The 20,091-nt window shown below is 34.9% G+C and overlaps 1 protein-coding gene across 3 annotated transcripts in view; it reads left to right on the forward strand.

Annotated features, from left to right (window-relative positions):
* Nucleotides 1–20,091, forward strand: part of LOC147538994 (aldehyde dehydrogenase family 2 member C4-like) — a 27,728-nt gene continuing 7,637 nt past the window's right edge. The window contains exons 1-3 of one of the 3 annotated variants that reach the window (XM_086639875.1): nt 67–286; nt 1,940–2,123; nt 10,797–10,939. In XM_086639875.1, coding sequence (XP_086496001.1) covers nt 2,078–2,123; nt 10,797–10,939 — 189 coding nt within the window. In that variant the 5' untranslated portion in view covers nt 67–286; nt 1,940–2,077. Of the gene's footprint in view, nt 287–1,939; nt 2,124–10,796; nt 10,940–20,091 lie in introns of all 3 variants that reach the window. The other 2 variants (XM_086639874.1, XM_086639876.1) reach the window with 2 other exon arrangements.

Consider the following 20,091-nt stretch of genomic DNA (forward strand, 5'->3'; position numbering starts at 1 on the left):
AAATAATTTTTGGGGAGGAATCTATTAAATTGGTTAAAAGAAAGAAATGCTATATTTTTCTATATTAAGACAAAAACGTGCCTTCTCTCTTACTTGCCAATAAATACCCCTCCAATCAAGAGTAACATGCCATAATCCAGATTACTTCATTTCAGGAACAGAGAAAGAAACTCTTTAATCTGCAGAGAGAAGATGACAACTCTGTCAGATGAGAGTTTGATCAAAATGTCGGAAATCAAGTTTACAAAGCTCTTCATCAATGGAGAATTTGTTGATTCTATTTCAGGTACTCTCTTTTCTTACTCATTTACTCAAATATATTTTCGTGTATATATATATATATATATATAATCAATTGGGATATAACTAGATATTAGAATTCCACCTTAGCAATGGATCTTACCTAGTAATATTGTTTGACTCTGTTAACAAAAACACCACCTTGATTACTCAATCTATTCTTTCACTTTATTGGAAGCCACATCCATTTCTACCTATAATTTCTTTGGGGAATTTTTTGCTCCCTAGAAGTATTGTTGTTCAATGTTCATTACTAGTATTATTGTTAAGTATAATTAAATTAATTCCCATCCATTTATGGTTGTCAAATTTTTGATGTGTTGAAATTATGTGGGGGAGTAGGAGGAATAAAATAGAGGAAGAAGAGGATTTAATTAAATACTTGTAAATGTAAGTGTTATATATATATATACTAGGTGTCCACCGCGTCCTACGGACGCTGTAGATCTTTTTTGGTTACGCCGTTGTTGATATTTTATATCTTAATGGCAAAGAAGATTTAATTGGAAACAGTGAGTATGTGAAGTTCATTAAATTCTTCAATACAAATTATCTAATAGTGGAATATTGAAGAGTCAAATGATAACAAAGTAAAAGATAAAAACAAATGACTACTACAGATAAAATAAAAGAAAAAAAATCAAATAATAAAACTCTGATCATGGTAGATGAAGATGATTACAAATATCTCACGAAGAAGTCGCCATTAAATATACGAAGAAATTGATCTTGTTTAGGTGGGTAGTTAATCGGTTTTAATAAAGAGATAATTAAGGGATAGAGTTAGTCATGTGTTTAGGTGGGCAGAAGAGAGAGAAGGAGAAATCTGAACAACTACTTGTGAGGAGGAACGTGGGTAAATAATTGGTTGAGGGAGAGATTTGAGGAAGAGAAAATGGGTGAAGTATGAGGTGGTTTGTAACTCCTTATCTAACTGAGTGACACATAGACGGGTTGTCAACATAACTTAGTTTTAATTTAATTTAAGCCATTAGATCAATAAACTACCTATGAAGATCGGACAGACACGAGTATCTCAGACATAAATCGACGGTTGATCTCAAAAAACACCATTGCTTGTTATGTAATATATATATATTTATTTATTTATTTTTTTGAGAATTAGACTACGATCTACGTTAGTCGTTACAAGGCATTGATACATCATGAAGATGTGATTAGCACGATCACCACCTAATTTATACCACTAAAGAAAGAGACTAAAGCCCAACAACATGAAAGGGGCCTAAAGGCTGACAAATTTATGACATTGTTTACTATATTTATAGCCTAAACTACATGGGATAAATCTTGATGGCAAACTGCTTTCAACGAGATTCGATCCCACAGCCTCATGGGCTTAAGAGGGGTGTCCAACCACTGCACCAAAGACGTGGTGGATATATATATACATAGTTTACGTACAAAAATGGTTGAAATTTTACATACAAAAATATTTTCTTATGGTAAGTGTCAAATAAGAGAATAAATTTTAATCTAGAAGGTAATATCTTAACTAATTTTAATTCATTATGGTTACTCTTACGTACAAAAGTATTTTCTTTGTTACGTCTCCTGGTTTCTCTCCAAAACTGAATAAATCCTGACTTCAATCACAATCAGTTTTTTTTTCTTTCAGCTTCTTGGTGGTTGATAAAATGATATTGAATAGGAACTACAAATACGAACACAACCTCGTAATTAAGGCAAGAAAGGGTCCTTAACCGTTCTTCCACTTAGAAGGGTGAACATTTTACGACAATGACTTACTGACCACATGCGTTCTTCGAATCTGAGGTCGGCCCTGATTCTTAGATCCACAGGTAGGCGGTCTAACTAATGGGATTCGACCGTATTGTGCGATTTGTTCGGCCCTGATTTTTTGATCAAATAACATTTCTCAAAATTGATCCCTTAATTGAATATATTAGAACTCTTATTTTTACAAAATACTATCTGGTGCAAAAACATCAATTTTTTTATATATAGTTGAAAATAACGAACTTGTGTTACTTATAAATTTTGTCAATAACGAAATGTAGTTCGGAATTTTTCATACGTGAAATACCACGAAAATCAAGATCTGGTTGTTTTTCAAATTTCTTGAACTCTTATTTCTGCATATAGAGGTAGGCCTACAAATTCATTAGTACCTTTTAGGTTTCACTCCGTTTTGACCTCTAATTTGTGTTCAACCGGCCATTTTGGGCCCCAAAAAATCAACTTTTTTATATTTTCAAAAATATCCTTATGGTATTTTTTCGGTATTTTTGTAGTTTGAATGGTTTTAAAAGATACACCTCACCCCTTTTTCTTTCATTCACGTCTTTAAACCTTCCACCTTACCTCTTTTTTTATGGTCGTTTGCAAGAGGGCGTCGTATTTTTGGGTTATGGTGTCTCCTAGTGTTGGTAGTGGAATCTCAAACATCTAATATGTCTAACACTAGTATCCCCAAAATCTCATGCATAAGCTAATGATGAACTAAGAAGTTAGAGATTACCTTAATCGCTAGTTTTTCCTCGAACCTTTTCAATCGCTTTTGAGAAGACCAAGAGTTTCAATTGTAGATCCTATACTTGAGGCACCGAGAAATCACCTTCATCTCCCAACTTGTTGTTAGCTAGAGCTCCAATGGTGGTTAGATTGAAGAATACTTCTTCTTTGACTAGATAGATAGTAATGGGAATTAACTCTCTTTCTTTCTCTACTTGATGTTGTGGAGATTGAAAGCTTCTTGAGAATTTTCCACACCTTATTCAAGTCTTAAGAGACATTATATAGAACCCTAAATTAGAGTAAAATCCTAATTAGGTTTCCTAAAAAGCCCTTTTGAATAAGATTTAAGGAATAGTCAAAAATAGAAATTTGTTTCTATTTACCCATTTCCTCTCTCTTGGATGACCAAAGTAAGCCCTAAAAGGGCAGATCAGGCCGGCCCTATTAGCCTAGTCGGCCAAGCATGGCCGACCCCTCTAATGGGCCAAAATCTCTCTTAAGTGTCACTGGCCAAAATCCCTTTATCCGGGCATTTTGTACTATCTTTGCCTAAACTTATTTTAGGCCTTTTGGACATATTTATGGGTCTTACTCATGGTTATATCTCACATCCCTTTAGTCATATCTTCCGATCAAGTTGACACTCTTTGGTGTAACCCGATGTAGGATCCGGACAAAGTTAACCGCGAATCGCTTCGTGATTCGACTATCGTAGTTGGTTTCTAGCTAAGCACTACGACCCCTAAATCATCCGAACTTGATAATCTTCTTCATCAATTGTCCTATACGAAAAATTGGTCGAATTGCATCTTTGGTCGAAGGACACCTCCTTCACATATTGTCAATGTTTTTGACTTGCAACTTCTCCGCGAATTTCACAAAAAAATTCTTCTTCTTCTCTTCCCACCACCAACTCTAATATTTTTGGTTTTCTTATTGTTCCTCTCTTTTGTTTCTCTTTTATTTCTCTCTATCTCTCTCCCTTTCCCTCCCTCTCTCTTCTTCTTCTCCCTCTCTCTTCTTCTTCTTCTTCTTCTTCTTCTTCTTCTGTCCCCCTCTCTTCTTCTTCTTCTCCATCTCTCTCCTCACCCTCCTCCACCTACTCTTCTTTGTCCGACGAAGGGGAAGAGCCTTTCGTCAGACTCATCAAGTCTAGTAAACCCACACGAAGAATGTCTCAATCAGGAGCTTCAAATCCAGACCTCCGGCGAAGGGGTTCTTCCCCTTCCCCGAACTGAGGGAAAAGTGAAGAATAGAGAAAGATATGAGAAGAAGGAGAGGCAAAAGAGAGAAAAGAAAGGAAGAGACGAAGAATAAATATATATATAAGGGCTGGCAGTGGTGGTGGTACCAGAAGAAGAAATAAAATATACTTTTAGGTTAATTCCGTTTTGGCTCCCAATTTGTGACCAACTGGCCGTTTTGGCCCTATAAGTGTGATGTAGAAACGCAGCGGAATTAAAAGATATGAATAACTAAATAAGAACAATGAAAATAAAGATCAAATAACTCTAAATACTCAACTTTATTAAAACTTCAATGGGGTTTTTTCTCTCAATCTGAGAATAAAAGACAAACTAGATATCCTTTTATAGGATTCTGGACTTTCCTAGATAGACTTGAATTAGACTTCCTAAATAATTAAAATACTGCAACTGCCTAAATACTAGACTCAAATCTGGACCTTTCCAATTATTGGAAATATTAAAATAGCATAATTTCCTAAACCTAATTTATCTAATAATCATACTAAAATAAGGACTTCCTAAATCTACTCTCTCTGGCCGGTTGGTCCATGACCGGGTTCGGTCATGGAAATAGTCTCCACGCCGGGTGCCCCTGCATCAGCATCCCCTTCCCTCAAGAGGTTCGTCCCGAACCGTTTGTGAAGAGAATGTAGTTCCTCCGATCCATCTTCAATTGGCAATAATGTCACGATCTTCTTCTTCCATGGAAATTCATAAACATTCAAACGACCACGGTAAGTGGCATCAACATCAGATTGCCATGGTCGTCCTAATATGATGTGGCATAAATCCATATCGGTGACATCACAATTAACTGTAGAGAAATAAGAAGAACCAATAGAAAGATTAATAGTACACATGTGATCCACCCGTGTAGTAGTACCCGACTGAATCCAAGCGGTTTTATACGGGTTTGATTTAATCATTGTAGGAATACCCAAGAAATTGACCAGCTTGGTAGAAATTATATTCTCTACACAACCATTGTCAATCACAATAGTACACACTTTATTCAGTACTGTTCCCCGTGTAACGAACAAATTCTTTCGTTGAGATAAATTCCTCTTGACAGGTGTGAAAAGAACTCTCCGAGTGAGTAACATAACCCGATCACCGTTATCTGGAATAGTGTTAATTCGTTCCAATTGATCTTCATCTGAATCTGAATCTGATTTCTTTTCTACAATATTTGCTTTACCGCGAGAGGGGCAAGCATTAGAATAGTGGCCTGTTTCAAAACAACGATAACACTTAACTGGTGGAGGTTTTTTATAAGGATTATCTGGTAGTGATTTAGTACCGTCCTCCGCCTGTTTGGATTGATCTAATTCATCCGGTATAGTTCGAACTGCTTGACTTCTCGTACTGTGTCCTCGGAAAATGGAACGTGAATCTGATTCAAAAGACCGAGCTACACTAATACATTCAGAAACCGAATTAAAAGCTCTTAAATTAACCAAATCTTTAATATCATTCCGAAGTCCGTCCTTGAATTTTTCTACTTTCATTGACTCTGAATCTGGGAGATTAAGTCTTGTAATTAGTCTTTGGAATTCCGAAGCATATTCCTCAACGGAACGTCTTCCTTGGCGGCAACGTAAATAATCAACACATAATTGGTTCTCATAATCCGGAGGGAGGAAACGGGAGAACATTAATGGTTTCAATTCTAACCAAGAAGAAATAGGAGGTAGGTGTAATAAACGACGATTTTCCGATTCCTGTTTCCACCAAGTAAGAGCAGTTTTAGATAAATAACCAGTTACACAACGTACCTGTTCAGGACCTTCAACTTGCATAACATCAAAAAAAATCTCGAGTCTAGAGACGTAATCCAAGAAATCTTCAATATTTATCGAACCATCATATGATGGTACTTCCATTCGAACACGGTACGATGAACTAGGGTTTGGACATTCGGTGTCGGTTGGTGGGGTGTGGTGTTCACGTTCGGTTTGAGTGGTTTGGACAACCAAGGGGGGTCGTTGTGGTAGGTTGATTGGACGGTTGATAGGGGTGGTAGGGTCTCGGGTTTGGGAATGGGTGAAGTTGTGTTCTCGGTTTCGGTTTAATGGGTGGAGTTGGTCTCGGTGACGTGGGTGTGTGGTGTTGTCGGGTTGTAGAGGGAGGGTGATGGTCGTCTCGGTTTCATGTAGACGGCGGTGTTGTGAAGGTGGTGTAACTGGATTATGAACCGTGGGGGTGTATTGTATTTCGGTTTGGAGGTTGTGGTGGGGGTGATGGTGTTGGTATGGTGAGTGGGTTTCGGTTTGGTTGGTAGGGATTGAAGGATATCGGGTATACGGGTAAAGAAGACGGGGGTCTTGGTAGGTTGTAATGGTTCCTAAAGGGGCGATTGGTTGGGCTTGGTTGGTGATGTTTCGGTTGTTGGTTGGTGAGGAGGTGGTGGTCGGCCGAAAAGTTGCTTTCGTGTGGTGGTCGATGTGGTGTTGTAGTTGGCTCGGGGAAGGAGAACGATGGTGGTGTTGACGTGTGGGTATAGGAGGGGTACGTAGGTGTTTGAAAAGGTGTGTTTGTGAATAGGAGGTGATGAAGGGTGGTGTGATAACCGGAGGGGGGTTGCTAATGGTGTGACCGAATAGTGGTGTCGTGGGCTCGAGAGGAAAATCGAGAGGTGGAAATCGGGTGGTGTTGGTGGTAGTCGGTAGTTGTGAGGGTTGTTGAGGTGTGATAGTGGTGGGAGGTGGAGTTTGGTTTTTACACATACCTTCGAGTTGTTTGGAGATGATGTTGATGGAGTCGTTGAGTTGATCGAATCGTTGATCGATTTTATCGAATTTTGCTGTTGTTTCCTTCTTGTACTCATTGAAACCTTCTTCCAACTTTTTACCTGCAGATAGCCCTTCTTTAATGTTGTCCCATTCAGAGGAAAATGTTGGTGTTTTCTCCTTAGTTGGTGTAGTAGAGATAGTAGTATTAACCATGATGATAAAAGTGATGAAGGAGTTAAAAAAAATTATGGCTCTAGATACCACTTGATGTAGAAACGCAGCGGAATTAAAAGATATGAATAACTAAATAAGAACAATGAAAATAAAGATCAAATAACACTAAATACTCAACTTTATTAAAACTTCAATGAGGTTTTTTCTCTCAATCTGAGAATAAAAGACAAACTAGATATCCTTTTATAGGATTCTGGACTTTCCTAGATAGACTTGAATTAGACTTCCTAAATAATTAAAATACTGCAACTGCCTAAATACTAGACTCAAATCTGGACCTTTCCAATTATTGGAAATATTAAAATAGCATAATTTCCTAAACCTAATTTATCTAATAATCATACTAAAATAAGGACTTCCTAAATCTACTATCTCTGGCCGGTTGGTCCATGACCGGGTTCGGTCATGGAAATAGTCTCCACGCCGGGTGCCCCTGCATCAAAGTGTCTGACAGTTTGTTTGGCCCCCAATTGTGTCAGATAGTCCGTTTTGGCCCCCTATTTTATCAAACATACCTATTTTTTCCTTGTGGCACTTTTGTAATTCTTTTATAATTATTTTTTACTTCACCCAAATTAATTCTATCTTTTTATCATTCTCTCTCCCTCTCTCCTTCTTCCTTTATCTCGTTTAAGCATTCTCTTATTTTTCCCTCTCTCTGTCTTACTTCTCTACCACCACCACCACTACCACCACGATCTTTATCCACCACCACCATCACTATGGCATACTGATTCAGATGTTAAGCATGTGGATCTGTTTAAACTCAAAATCAGAACATATCGCCACCACGCCATATCACCATCACTTAGGGTTTTGGACTTTTGAAGGTTGTAATCTCAATACTTATTTGCAGCAAGAGTTGAAAGCATAGTTCTTAGTAGTTGTGGTGAAGTGATATAAGTGTCGGGATGGAGTTTGGGCGTTCTCGATTTAACGAGAGATCAAACCATGGCAGCCTGTTGGAAATTAGGGCTTTCTTCAAATAAACCAAACCAATCCCGCTCAACTTATGGTATTTCTGCAACAACTTATTTTTAGGGTTATTAATCAATATAGCCTTAAATTTGGTAAGCTAAGTTCAAATTAATTATTATAGGTTTATAATTCATTAACTTTCTGGTTTATAACTCATTAACTTTCTGAAAGAAGGTTCAAATAAACTATTAAGGTTATAAATAGGAAAATTTGTTCAAAACTCCCTAAAAGATTTGGACTTTGGTTAAAAAGGATCAATCAATTTTTTTTAGTCTTCAACTCCCTGAGTACTTTGTTAATTTGCAACGCCTTCCGACAACTTAACAACTGTTTTGCAACAGCTTTGAAGCGCCTTGCAACACCTTACAGCAACTTTGCAACACCTTGGAACCCCTTTGCAGCATCTTGGAACACCTTTGTAAAAATGTTAGGTTTTTAACCAAACGAAATACGTATATTTCGGTTTTTAACAAAAAAATATATAAAATTTAGGTTTTTAACAAAAAAGAAATATAAACTTGTCTTTTTAACTACAAAAAGTTTCCAATTGGATCTTCGACTCAATTTCTTGTTATCAATAAACATAAACCAACTCTTAATGCAATATCCGTTGGAGTAAAAACAAGAATCTTTCCAAACTTCAACTTATTCTTCACTGATTGGGGGTTTGATTATATGATGAAATCATGAAGTTCCACCCCATTTTATTTGTTTATCTTTGAACAAATTATGTTGTGTTTGTTTTGTTAAATAGTTCCAAGATCATTTCTTCTAGGAAATTTTATATAAAATTTTGTTGTTTTAATATGGGATTTATTTGGAAGAAGAATTAAGAGATGAAGATGAGATGACGGAGAAATCGATTATGGTGGTGGTAAAGAGGGAAGAAAAATGGAGGGAATGCGAGAGAGAGAAAAAGTCTGAGAAAGAGCGAGATTGACGAAATAGAGAGATAAAACGAAGAAGAGATTTAGTTAAAAAAAATTTAAAAATGTAATAAAAAAAAACACAAAAATATCACAAGGGAAAAATAGGTATGTTTGAAAAAAAAATAGGGGCCAAAAACGAACTTCCGGACACAATTGGGGGCCAAAACGAACTGAAGCACACATATGGGTGTCAAAGCGGCCAGTTGGTCACAAATTGGGGCCAAAACGGAATTAACCCTTTATTTTTAAGGGTTAAAGGTCACTAACGACTTTCGCTGGAACTTGTCGGTTGATGACCTTTTGCCAGAGAAGAAAGGTAAGGTGGAGAAAGGGAGAGATGAAGTGGATGGGAGATGGGATGAAATGGATAATAAAAGGAGAGATGATGTGGATATTAATATTCTAACATTTTTTGTGATTAAGTTCATTTTCGCCCGCAAGAGTATTTAAAAAAAAAATAGAAATGGTATTTTAACTCTTGGAGGCCAAATCAAATTACCAGACACTTATGACGGTAAAAAAAACTGCAATTGGTCAACAAATTGGAAACCAAAACATAATTAAACGTTATTTTTAGTATGAATAAATTTATAAGTACCCCCTTTAAAGATCACTACCAAAGACTAGTAAATTTATAAGTACTCCCTGTGAAGATCACTACTTGTAAGAAAAGAGAATTGTATTGGTTGACTTGATTTCCCTATTACATAAGATCTTTATAAAGAGTTTTACAAGAGAGAAGTTATAACAATTTCACAATGTGGGACTATATAACAATTTTAGTACTCTTGTTTTGATCTTTCTTCTTCTTGTTAATCTACACCATTATCAAATACTATTGAGAAAAGTATTGAATAATGACTAGATTTGAATAATAGAAAAGAATTACTCTTATTGAAAAAAAAAAACTAGAAATATAAGCTAAATTCCGGTGAAAATCCAGCGGACGGTAGCCAATAATGGTATTGATTGACTTGATTTCCCTAGCTATTACATAAGATCTTTATAAAGAGTTTTACAAGAGAGGAGTTTTAACAATTTGTACAATGTGGGACAATATAACTATTCTAATACTACCGAATCCTAATGGAAGTTAGGTTTCATTCGATTGAAATTAGGTTACAAGAATAGTAGATAACACAGATAGATAGTAAAAGCAAAAATTAAAATACCAAGGAAAAAATGACTAAAGTACCCAAAACTATTATATACAACAAAATATATAAATCTAATACTCTCAATTTATTTATTTTTTGGAAACTGGCTACGAAAGCCATTATAATGGAATTTGATACATCGAAGATGTGATAAGCATGATAACCACCGAATTAAACTTTGAAACAAACGGGCCTATAACCCAACTAAACTAGTGGCCTAAAGCTCAACGAAATAAAAGACCTAAAGCCCATCTAACTACATTATGTATACCCCTAATAACTCAAGTTCAATAAACCAGAGATTCCACTTCTTGTGGGAAGTAAACCTGGGACATCTAGGATTTTTGAAGTTTATGTCAACACAAGCAGCCACTTGGACAACCAAGTGTTGACCTAATACTCCCAAACTTAAAGATTAGGCTATTACAATTTTAAAAGAATATCAACACACAATCTCTAGATAACATGGACACATCTAGTTGGGTCAGCTTTCGTTATTTTATATCTCGCCTGTATCATGTGCAACATATGTTTGCAACAAAAAAAATGTGCACACACATATAAAATATAGAAATATAGATAGTAGCTAAAATGGCATATAGTGACATTTGAGGACTATTATGCATTATACATTATTGACAACGAATACCTAAAACCATGTGTTTCATTTTTATTAGATATAACAGTACAAAATACTAATAATTAATTGTTTTTAAACAGGTAAAACATTTGAGACAATAGATCCAAGAACAGGGGATTTGATAACAAGAGTTGCCGAAGGAGACAAAGAAGATGTTGATTTGGCTGTTAAAGCCGCTCGTCAAGCTTTCGACCACGGCAAATGGCCTCGCATGTCTGGCTTTGTAAGCTCTATCTCTCTCTATCTCATGACCTAATCTTTTGGGTTCCTTAATCCACAAAATGGTGGCCACCCGAGATAGGATCCTTACTCCAGGTTAAATCTATGAATATGTCTAGATACATGTTTTTTAGTTAGGTCACCACTTGTTGGGAAAAACGGGTCGAGTCGATGCAGCGGAAATATAAAATTTTCCCCTTTTGTGTTAGTTACGAGGATAATATAGAATAATAGTGGGAGCAATAAACAAAGAACAGAAAGTAAACAAGACAACGATTTTTAACGTGGAAAACCTCCTCAATATCAGAAGTAAAAATCATGTGACTCGTAGTCCAACGAAATCAACTATAATAAGCAAAGTAATATACAGACTACGTCCACCCGAGACTCAGAATCCAAAAAAGAAATCAATCTCAAACACGAAGAAACACGAAGAAACCCTCACAAGAAACAACAAAACACAACCCAGAAATTTACAGTCCAAAACGACCCTAAATTCACTAGGATTCCGGCCACCAATCAACGATCATAACGTACAAATACTATATGAACAAGCCAAGATTATTTCTGCCAAATTTCAGCTCAATCGGAGAAAAACTCACCGTCGAATTTCTCGAACAACGAAGACTGCACGTGCTGAAAAAGTTCTGCCCCGCTCTTCTCGGCAACCTCCTTCTCTCCCCTCTTCTCTTGTGCGTTTCTAATTGTGCTCTCAACTTCTAATTAAGATTAAGGAAGAATTTGTAGACTTTCCCTTAATCCTAATTCCACCGTCAGAAGTAACCGACCCAAAGAAACTCGACTCAGGCCCAGATTTGTTTCCTAAACCAAACCCAACTAGGTTTCCCCACTAGGAGGAAAACCCAACAATAGCAGTTCATCTAACTACTTTATTTATAACAAAGTTCAATAAATCTTGAATTTACACTTCCATGAAATAGAACATGGGAGACCTCCGTACTGCAAAGTAATGCATTACCAACTGAACTATCAGTTGTTAGCTAGTACGTGTGCTTTACATCATCAATGGACACAAGCAACATATTATCATAAAAGAGTATGTAAAAAATGGTTGGACATTCTATGAACCTATATGTGCTTCTGGTAAAGGTCAGTTGGGGTCAAATCCATCTGGGCTCTCATAATGGGCCTTTTGGCCAGGGGGGTATTAACTAGATGGGAAACTTTATATCCACTCACCATTTTACCTGCCACACGCACATTTGGATTGACTTGATCAATTTGCTTTAACCGAGTCAAATTTCACTCGCACTCACTACTAAGTCAATAATGGTCTAACATATTAAAAAATACCTAAAATTTTACCGCTCCCAAAATCTAGGAATGTTTCCATTAACCACATTCAAACCCCACCACTTAAAGTTTTTTTTTCAGCGAAAAATCCCAAAATCAAACAATTCTCTTCGTGTAAAATTAGTAATCAAATTAGTGAAGCTTTTTGTTGGTGTTTTTAATGATGACAATCACGGAAAAGAAAGAAACTTCACACTCTAATTTTGATCCAAATAAAATTATAAAGACCGAAGAATCATTCACTAAAAAGGTACGAAAACATCCAATGAATCTTCGTTTTAAGTTGTTTCCTTCAGTATAAGTGGTCGTATTCTTGAAAAACAACAAAATTCATGAAGTAACCTATCGGAGGTACCAGTCCGACTTGCATTATAAGTCGACACAAAGCTACTGATGCCTTATGTTATACACATTTTCCTGATAGTGTGAGCATAACATCAATTTTATCTTAGCGACGGAAAACTTATCAAACTTCTCTTCAAATGTTGCTCTTTGTTATTTGCAATAGGACTCCACGGATGTCATATGTTACACATATGTTTCATCTTTCCTACAGTTTGAGTATGATATCAGTTTCATCTTATTGATGAAAAATCTATCAAAATTCTCTCAAATGTTGCTCCTGAGGAATAGGGATACATGAAAATGAAAAAGCTAACTTAAGAATGAGAGAAAAAAATCGAGAACGAGAGGAAAAAAGAGGGAAAGATCGTGTAGGAGAAAATATTGGTCAAGGATTTTGACCAACATGCGTGTGTCTATTGGAGAAGTGAGTGTTAGGGTGAAAATGGGTCTAAGTGTGATTGTGAATAGAGAGGAAAATTATAAGGCCCAAAATTCGGGTCAAAATACCAAATGAAGCCCAACCCGAAATAATAATGCAAATTAAACCCAAAACTTGAAATTACACTCTTAACCTCAGAAAATAGTAAGCTAAGCATTTTACAAAATGTTTATGAACATTCTAATGTGAGACGCGCACAAAGTAGTAGTTAGATGAACATTTTGTAAAATATTTTAGTATAGATGTTAGGTATCTTGATTTTGTAAATAACTTTACTTCTCAGAAAATTTTCACAACAATTTTAAATATAAAGTTGTTTGTTGGGAACATTTTACAAAATATTTATTTTTTATCTTGTACATTTTTAGATCTGAATAGAGTTTGAAGTGATATTATGTATGCACTTATACCTATGTTAGTGGCAAAAGTAGTCGTTAGATGAACATTTTGTAAAATATTTTAGTATAGATGTTTGGTGTTTTTATTTTGTGAATAACTTTAGTTCGGAGAAAAAAAAAGTTAAGCTTGCACTTATACCCGTGTTAGTTGCAAATTAAATAGTTAGCTAAGCATTCTATAAAATGTTATGATGAACATTCTCATGTGAAACGTGGACAATGTTGTGAATGATTACACAGTACATGATAATGTTTGAAACAACTTTTGAAATGTACTAACATAACTGTTTTAGGCTTTAGGTTTCAGAATAACATCGGAAAAATCATGTTTCGGTTCAAACTCTTTATCTTGAAATGCAGTCTAGTTTCGTAAACATTAAGTTGAATGTTTGTGCTAAATTATATTTGTTGGGAACATATTACAAAATGTTGATATTTTATCTTGTTCATTTTTAAATCTGAAAGAGTTTCAAATGAATTTTTGTCTGCACTTATACTTACTTCTGTTAGTGGCAAAAGTAGTTGTTAGATAAACATTTTATAAAATGTTTTAGTATAAAAGTTAGGTGTCTTGATTTTGAAAATAACTTTAGTTATGATAAATTTTTCACAACACTTTTAACATAAAGTTATTTGTTGGAATCACTTTACAAAATATTTTAGTATAGATGTTAGGTATCTTGATTTTGTAAATAACTTTACTTCTCCGAAAATTTTCACAACATTTTTAAATATAAAGTTGTTTGTTGGGAACATTTTACAAAATGTTTATTTTTTATCTTATACATTTTTAGGTATGAATAGAGTTTGAAGTGATATTATGTCTGCACTTATACCTATGTTGGTGGCAAAAGTAGTCGTTAGATGAACATTTTGTAAAATGTTTTAGTATAGATGCTTGGTGTTTTTATTTCGTAAATAACTTTAGTTCTGAGAAAAAAAATTTAAGCTTGCACTTATACTCGTGTTAGTTGCAAATTAAATAGTTAGCTAAGCATTTTACAAAATGTTAAGAACATTCTCATGTGAGACGTGGACAATGTTGTGAATGTTTACACAGTACATGATAATGTTTGAAACAACTTTTGGAATGTACTAACATGACTGTCTTAGGCTCTAGGTTTCAGAATAACATCGGAACAATCATGTTTCGGTTCAAACTCTTTATCTTGAAATGTAGTCTAGTTTCGTAAACATTAGGTCGAATGTTTGTACTAAAATATATTTGTTGGGAACATATTATAAAATGCTGATATTCTATCTCGTTCATTTTTAAATATGAAAAGAGTTTCAAGTGAATTTTTTTCTACACTTATACTTACTTCTGTTAGTGGCAAAAGTAGTAGTTAGATAAACATTTTATAAAATGTTTTAGTATAAATGTTAGGTGTCTTGACTTTGAAAATAACTTTAGTTATGATAAATTTTTCACAACACTTTTAACATAAAGTTACTTGTTGGAAATATTTTACAAAATGTTTATTTTTTATCTTGCACATTTTTAGATTTGAATAGAGCTTCAAATGAAGTAACATTTGCACTTATACATATGTTGGTGGCAAACGTAGTAGTTAGATAAGCATTTTGTAAAATATTTAAGTACATAATTTAGGTGTCTATATAATGAAGAATATTTAACGATTAAGATTTATGGCTACAACACTACAAAAAATGTTCACGAAAACATGATTGTGTCTGTATAACGAAGAAAAATAAAGCGACACGTTAAATGAAAAAGTGAATACTAACAGTGTTGGAATTATATAAAAATGTCGTTTATATTACAAAAAAATGTTTGAAACATTTGTAACAGTGTTCTGAACACAACCATAATGGATAGGCGAAATCTTCAAAACTTGTACGGGATCGAAAATGTTAGAGAACCATAAGATTGTGTATCGGAAAAGAGCTTTTTGAAAAGCTTTGACACCACCCGGAAATGTTTGACCAACATCAGTAAATATTTCCCCCTCAAGATTCAAAAACAAGTTTTTTTGTCCTTCTTTTGAGAAGTATCAATTGCTATATCTTTTTCCATAGATATAAAATCTGCAAGTTGAATCAACACATAACTATATGCATACGGAACAAAATGCACAAGACATTTGTGTGAATGCACTCTACAACTTGTTAAATGTTTACAAATTTGGAAAAATGTAAAAGACATAATATTTGAAATTAAGCATTATGTTAATAACACAAGATACAATGTTCTAATTGATGTGTTTGTGTTGGTATAACAAAGAAAACATTTAAGGATTAAGATTTATGTTTAAAACACGACAAAAAATGTTCACTAAAATACATTTTGTCTGTAACGAAGAAAAATTCACAAGAATCAACACAAAATTATATGCCTATGGGAAAGACATAATGCACAAGAAGACATTTCTGAGAATGCACATGACAAATTTGTAAATGTTTACAAATGTCGAAAAATGTAAGAGACAAAATTTTGAAATTAAGCATTTTGTTAACAACACTACAGAAAATATCGAAAAATATTTACAAGTGCTCAAAACATACGTACAAGTGTTTAAAACACCAATCGATTTTTGTAAAAAAACAAAATCTGATATATGATGGCAACATCTATTAAAAAAAAAACTAAAGCATTTTTTAGTTTGCTCGTTGCATTAACATTGTATCAACAACATATTTTAAAATGCTTAATGCACGAGTCAATTTGTCTGTTACAAAGCAACATATGTAAAAAATACCGTAATTCTAGAGAGAGAAACCAAAAAAAATAGATCTGAAGTTGTACTTTTTGATTTCTTAGGAAAAAAAATTGTACGTAAAGTTTTTTCACACTATTGTTTTTGAAATTATATCGTGTGGAAGTAAACCAAGAAACTTCATAAGAAGATTGAACCTTATAAGATAAAGAAACACCAAGAACAACCTCACCAATGAAGCTTCAAATAACTAGATCTGAAAATTAATATATTAATCTCTCTAAAATACTATGAAAACCAGATTTGGAGTTTCTTTAAACTTCCATTAAAGAAGATAAAAGATAACGATTGAAGATAAAAGAGTAGAAGAGAAAACATGAAGACGTACCTTCAAGGAGAAGCAGATCCGACAAAATTTCTCGGCGGGATGCAATATCCGATCATCAAGTTTGGAGAGAGAACAAAGAATTTTTTGTTCAGGTATTTTAGAGTGAAAGAAAGTGAGGGAGAAATGGATTTTAGAAAGAGAGAGAGAGAGAGAAAGAATGAAAATGAGAGGTAATGATAAGTGGTTGTATGTATATAAGGGTAAAGGAGGAAATATGAAAATATAGGAGGTCTTAGAGAAGCGTTTTTTGGAGGGATGGTGCCTAGAGATCCGTATTTGGGTTTGTTTAGGGATAATATTTGAGTATTGGGTTTTTTGTGGGTTATTATTCCGGGTTGGGTTTTATTTCCTACTTGGGCCGAAAATTTGGGTTTTTTACCAAAATTTTCAATCGTAAGTGTATTACATAAAAACGGTAAGTGTATATAACATTTTCCTTGACTAGATTGAAGGTCCACGCACGCGGGGACTTTTCTGAAAAATCTATTTTGTCCTGTCTAAAGTCCTTAACTTATTCAGTCTCTTAACCAAAACGATTTGACTCGTCTTACAGAGACTATTGGAGAAGTGATTTCTGCATTTTTTTCCTTTCGACAGAAACATTTAAGCTAATGCATTTTTTTAAGTTGTCTTTTGCAAAAATTAAAATGTTATGCATATTATCCATTGTATTTGACAAACCCATTAAGGGACAAATAAAATTTTGGCTAACGCATTATATACGTTTTTTTGTTGAAACATTATGTATGTGTTAACTGTTGTTTCCCTGGTTCTCTTTTAAGAGAATAGTTCTTAATCTTTCTGTTTCACAAAACAGAGTACACTTACTTTTGTTTATCTTTCTATCTGATAAATCAGAGAGAGAGTTATCTTCTAATAATTAAGATAACAACAGTGATAATAAAATGAAAAATAAAAAATAAAAATCAAATGTAAAATATCCGAGTCGAGGATACCTCTGTCCTTAAGACAATTTACACCCTGTATATCAGTACCAACAGTAATGGTGTATGTCTCCCAGGATAAAACGGATTACCTATCAAAGTAAAGATGGTACCTCTTAGTTATGATAGTCTGACGAACTTTGTAAGTAATATGAACTTCTGAACAATGATCTCTTAAACTCTAATGCTTGAAGATGAAGATGAATGCCCAGGAAATGCTAAAAAAATTGATATTTTGTTTGCTGAATTCTCATGGTATTTATAGGGGTATTGGCACCACTTCGTATGGGTGCCTATAGACGAATGGATGTTTCCTTTGACTGTTGGGTTACAGATTTAATTTCGACCGTCAGATCTCAACGGATCTATTTAGATCCAGCGCCACAAACGCCTACCGTTAGATCCCCACGGATATATCAGATTTATTGATTAAATCTCAACCGTCGGATTAAATCTCTGGTCGTAAAATCGAATGGCCCCAATCGCTCCTAGCGACGATGCGCACGTGCAAAGTGCAAAGTGCAAAGTGCGTGCGGGCGCCTCTAAAGCGCCCAATGCGCTCTAAACGCCCATTCGCCCACGCCGTGCGTGCGCGTGCGCGATGCGTGGTTTGCATGTGGTTTGCGTGGTGCAAACCACGCCAAGCATCCTATCATCCCAACCAATCTATTGTTAGTAACATAAGGAAAAGTCTATATAAGGAAGTAAAACTTTCCTTATTTTTCCAATACGGTACTAATACTAAAACTACACGTTTAGTTATCCGTATATTTTTCCCCAAGTAAATCAATGATAACTCATTCATATGAAATCGGATTTTGACAAACTTTATGTCTAAATTCAAGAGCTCGACGAGACGAATCCAATGGTCCATTCTGATCTTGATTTGGACAACGTTTGGTTGCCCAAATTGACCAAAAACAGATCCGGTTTCTACAATCCCCCACATGAATGATTATCATGATTTTACCAAAAATTCAATGCAAACTGACTGACACTACTTAAATACTAATGCAGACAGACAGAAGTTCATATCCGAAATTTCGCTGCATCAGAAGAGGTGGCTTTTGGCTTTGAACCTTTCCTAGTGAATAACTACATGTCTTACAAGGACAACAGTGAACTTTAAGTCTTGAACTGAGTCCTGGTTATTGTAAACCAACATAGCTATCACACAGCTAGTTTCTTACTTACGTAAGTTCTCGGTTTTGTTCTTTTCGGCCATGAACGATCCCGGATTCTTGTGTGTTATTAGAAAATTCAGCCTAAAATGACATTCTCATAGAACCGGCCACAGTTCTCACACATATAGGTTTTCCTACTCAGGTATCCTGCTATACCTTTACTTTAGAATTTAATTTATTCTAAGTCTTTTCGGAAATATTAAAAGCTTTCAAGCTTAGCCTCTTTAATGCAGGCGACACTAATATCATCCTAGGAATGGGAAAGAGATATGCTCTCTTTAAGTGTCACTTTCGAGTCAGGATATAATTTCAGTTTCCCTTTGAACCTAGATCGTGGGATCTCCAGTCTTCTAGGTAGGGTTTCATCATGCCTTTACTCATTTTCTTTAGGCAGCAGTCCCATTCCTCTTGATGCAGCAATTACAAGATCTCTAGATAACCCTTTAGTAAAAGGATCGGCTAAGTTATCTTTCGATTTCACATAGTCAATTATTATGACTCCCTCAGTGAGTAATTGCTTTACGGTGTTATGTCGTCGACGATGTGTCGTGACTTACCGTTATACATCTTACTATGTGCTTGTGCAATCGCAGCCTGGTTATCACAATGTATATTGATTGCAGGAACCGGCTTAGGCCATACCGGTATATCTTCTAAAAATTGTCTTAGCCATTCAGCTTCTTCTGCAGCTTTATCCAATGCAATGAACTCTGAATCCATTGTTGATCTAGCAATGCAAGTTTGCTTAGAAGATTTCCAAGAGATGGCAGCTCCTCCAAGTGTGAAGACGTAGCCACTGGTTGACTTTGTATCATCGGTATCTGATATCCAGTTTGCATCACAATATCCTTCAAGTACTTCTGGATACTTAGTGTAGTGGAGTCCATACTCCTTTGTATATCGTAGATACCGTAATAGTCTGGTTATAGCAATCCAATGTGTCTCATCTGGATTACTTGTGAATCTGCTCAATTTGCTAACTGAGAGAGCTAAGTCTGGTCGAGTACAATTCATGAGATACATAAGGCTGCCTATAATCCTTGAGTACTCTAATTGTCTGACTCCGGTTTTTGTAACATTCTTTTTAAGATGAATACTTGGATCTAATGGAGTCCTTGCTATCTTGTCGTCATTTTTACTAAACTTTTCCAAAATCTTCTCAACGTAGTGAGATTGGGACAAACCAATCCCTTCAGCTGTTTTGGTAAGTTTTATGCCAAGAATGACTTCAGCTTTTCCCAAATCTTTCATATCAAAGTTCTTGGAAAGCATTTTTTTAGTTGTATTAATGACATCTAAATTATTTCCAATAATTAACATATCATCTACATACAAACATAATATGACACATCCTTTTGTAGTGCTTTTAGTGTAGACACATTTGTCACATTCATTAATTTTGAAACCATTTGATAGTAAAGTATTATCAAATTTCAAGTGCCATTGTTTAGGAGCTTGTTTAAGAC

This window comes from Eschscholzia californica, unplaced genomic scaffold (genome assembly GCF_041429995.1).
Source record: "Eschscholzia californica isolate CP2 unplaced genomic scaffold, dmEscCali1.0.p SCAF_5, whole genome shotgun sequence".
Lineage (NCBI taxonomy): Eukaryota > Viridiplantae > Streptophyta > Magnoliopsida > Ranunculales > Papaveraceae > Eschscholzia > Eschscholzia californica.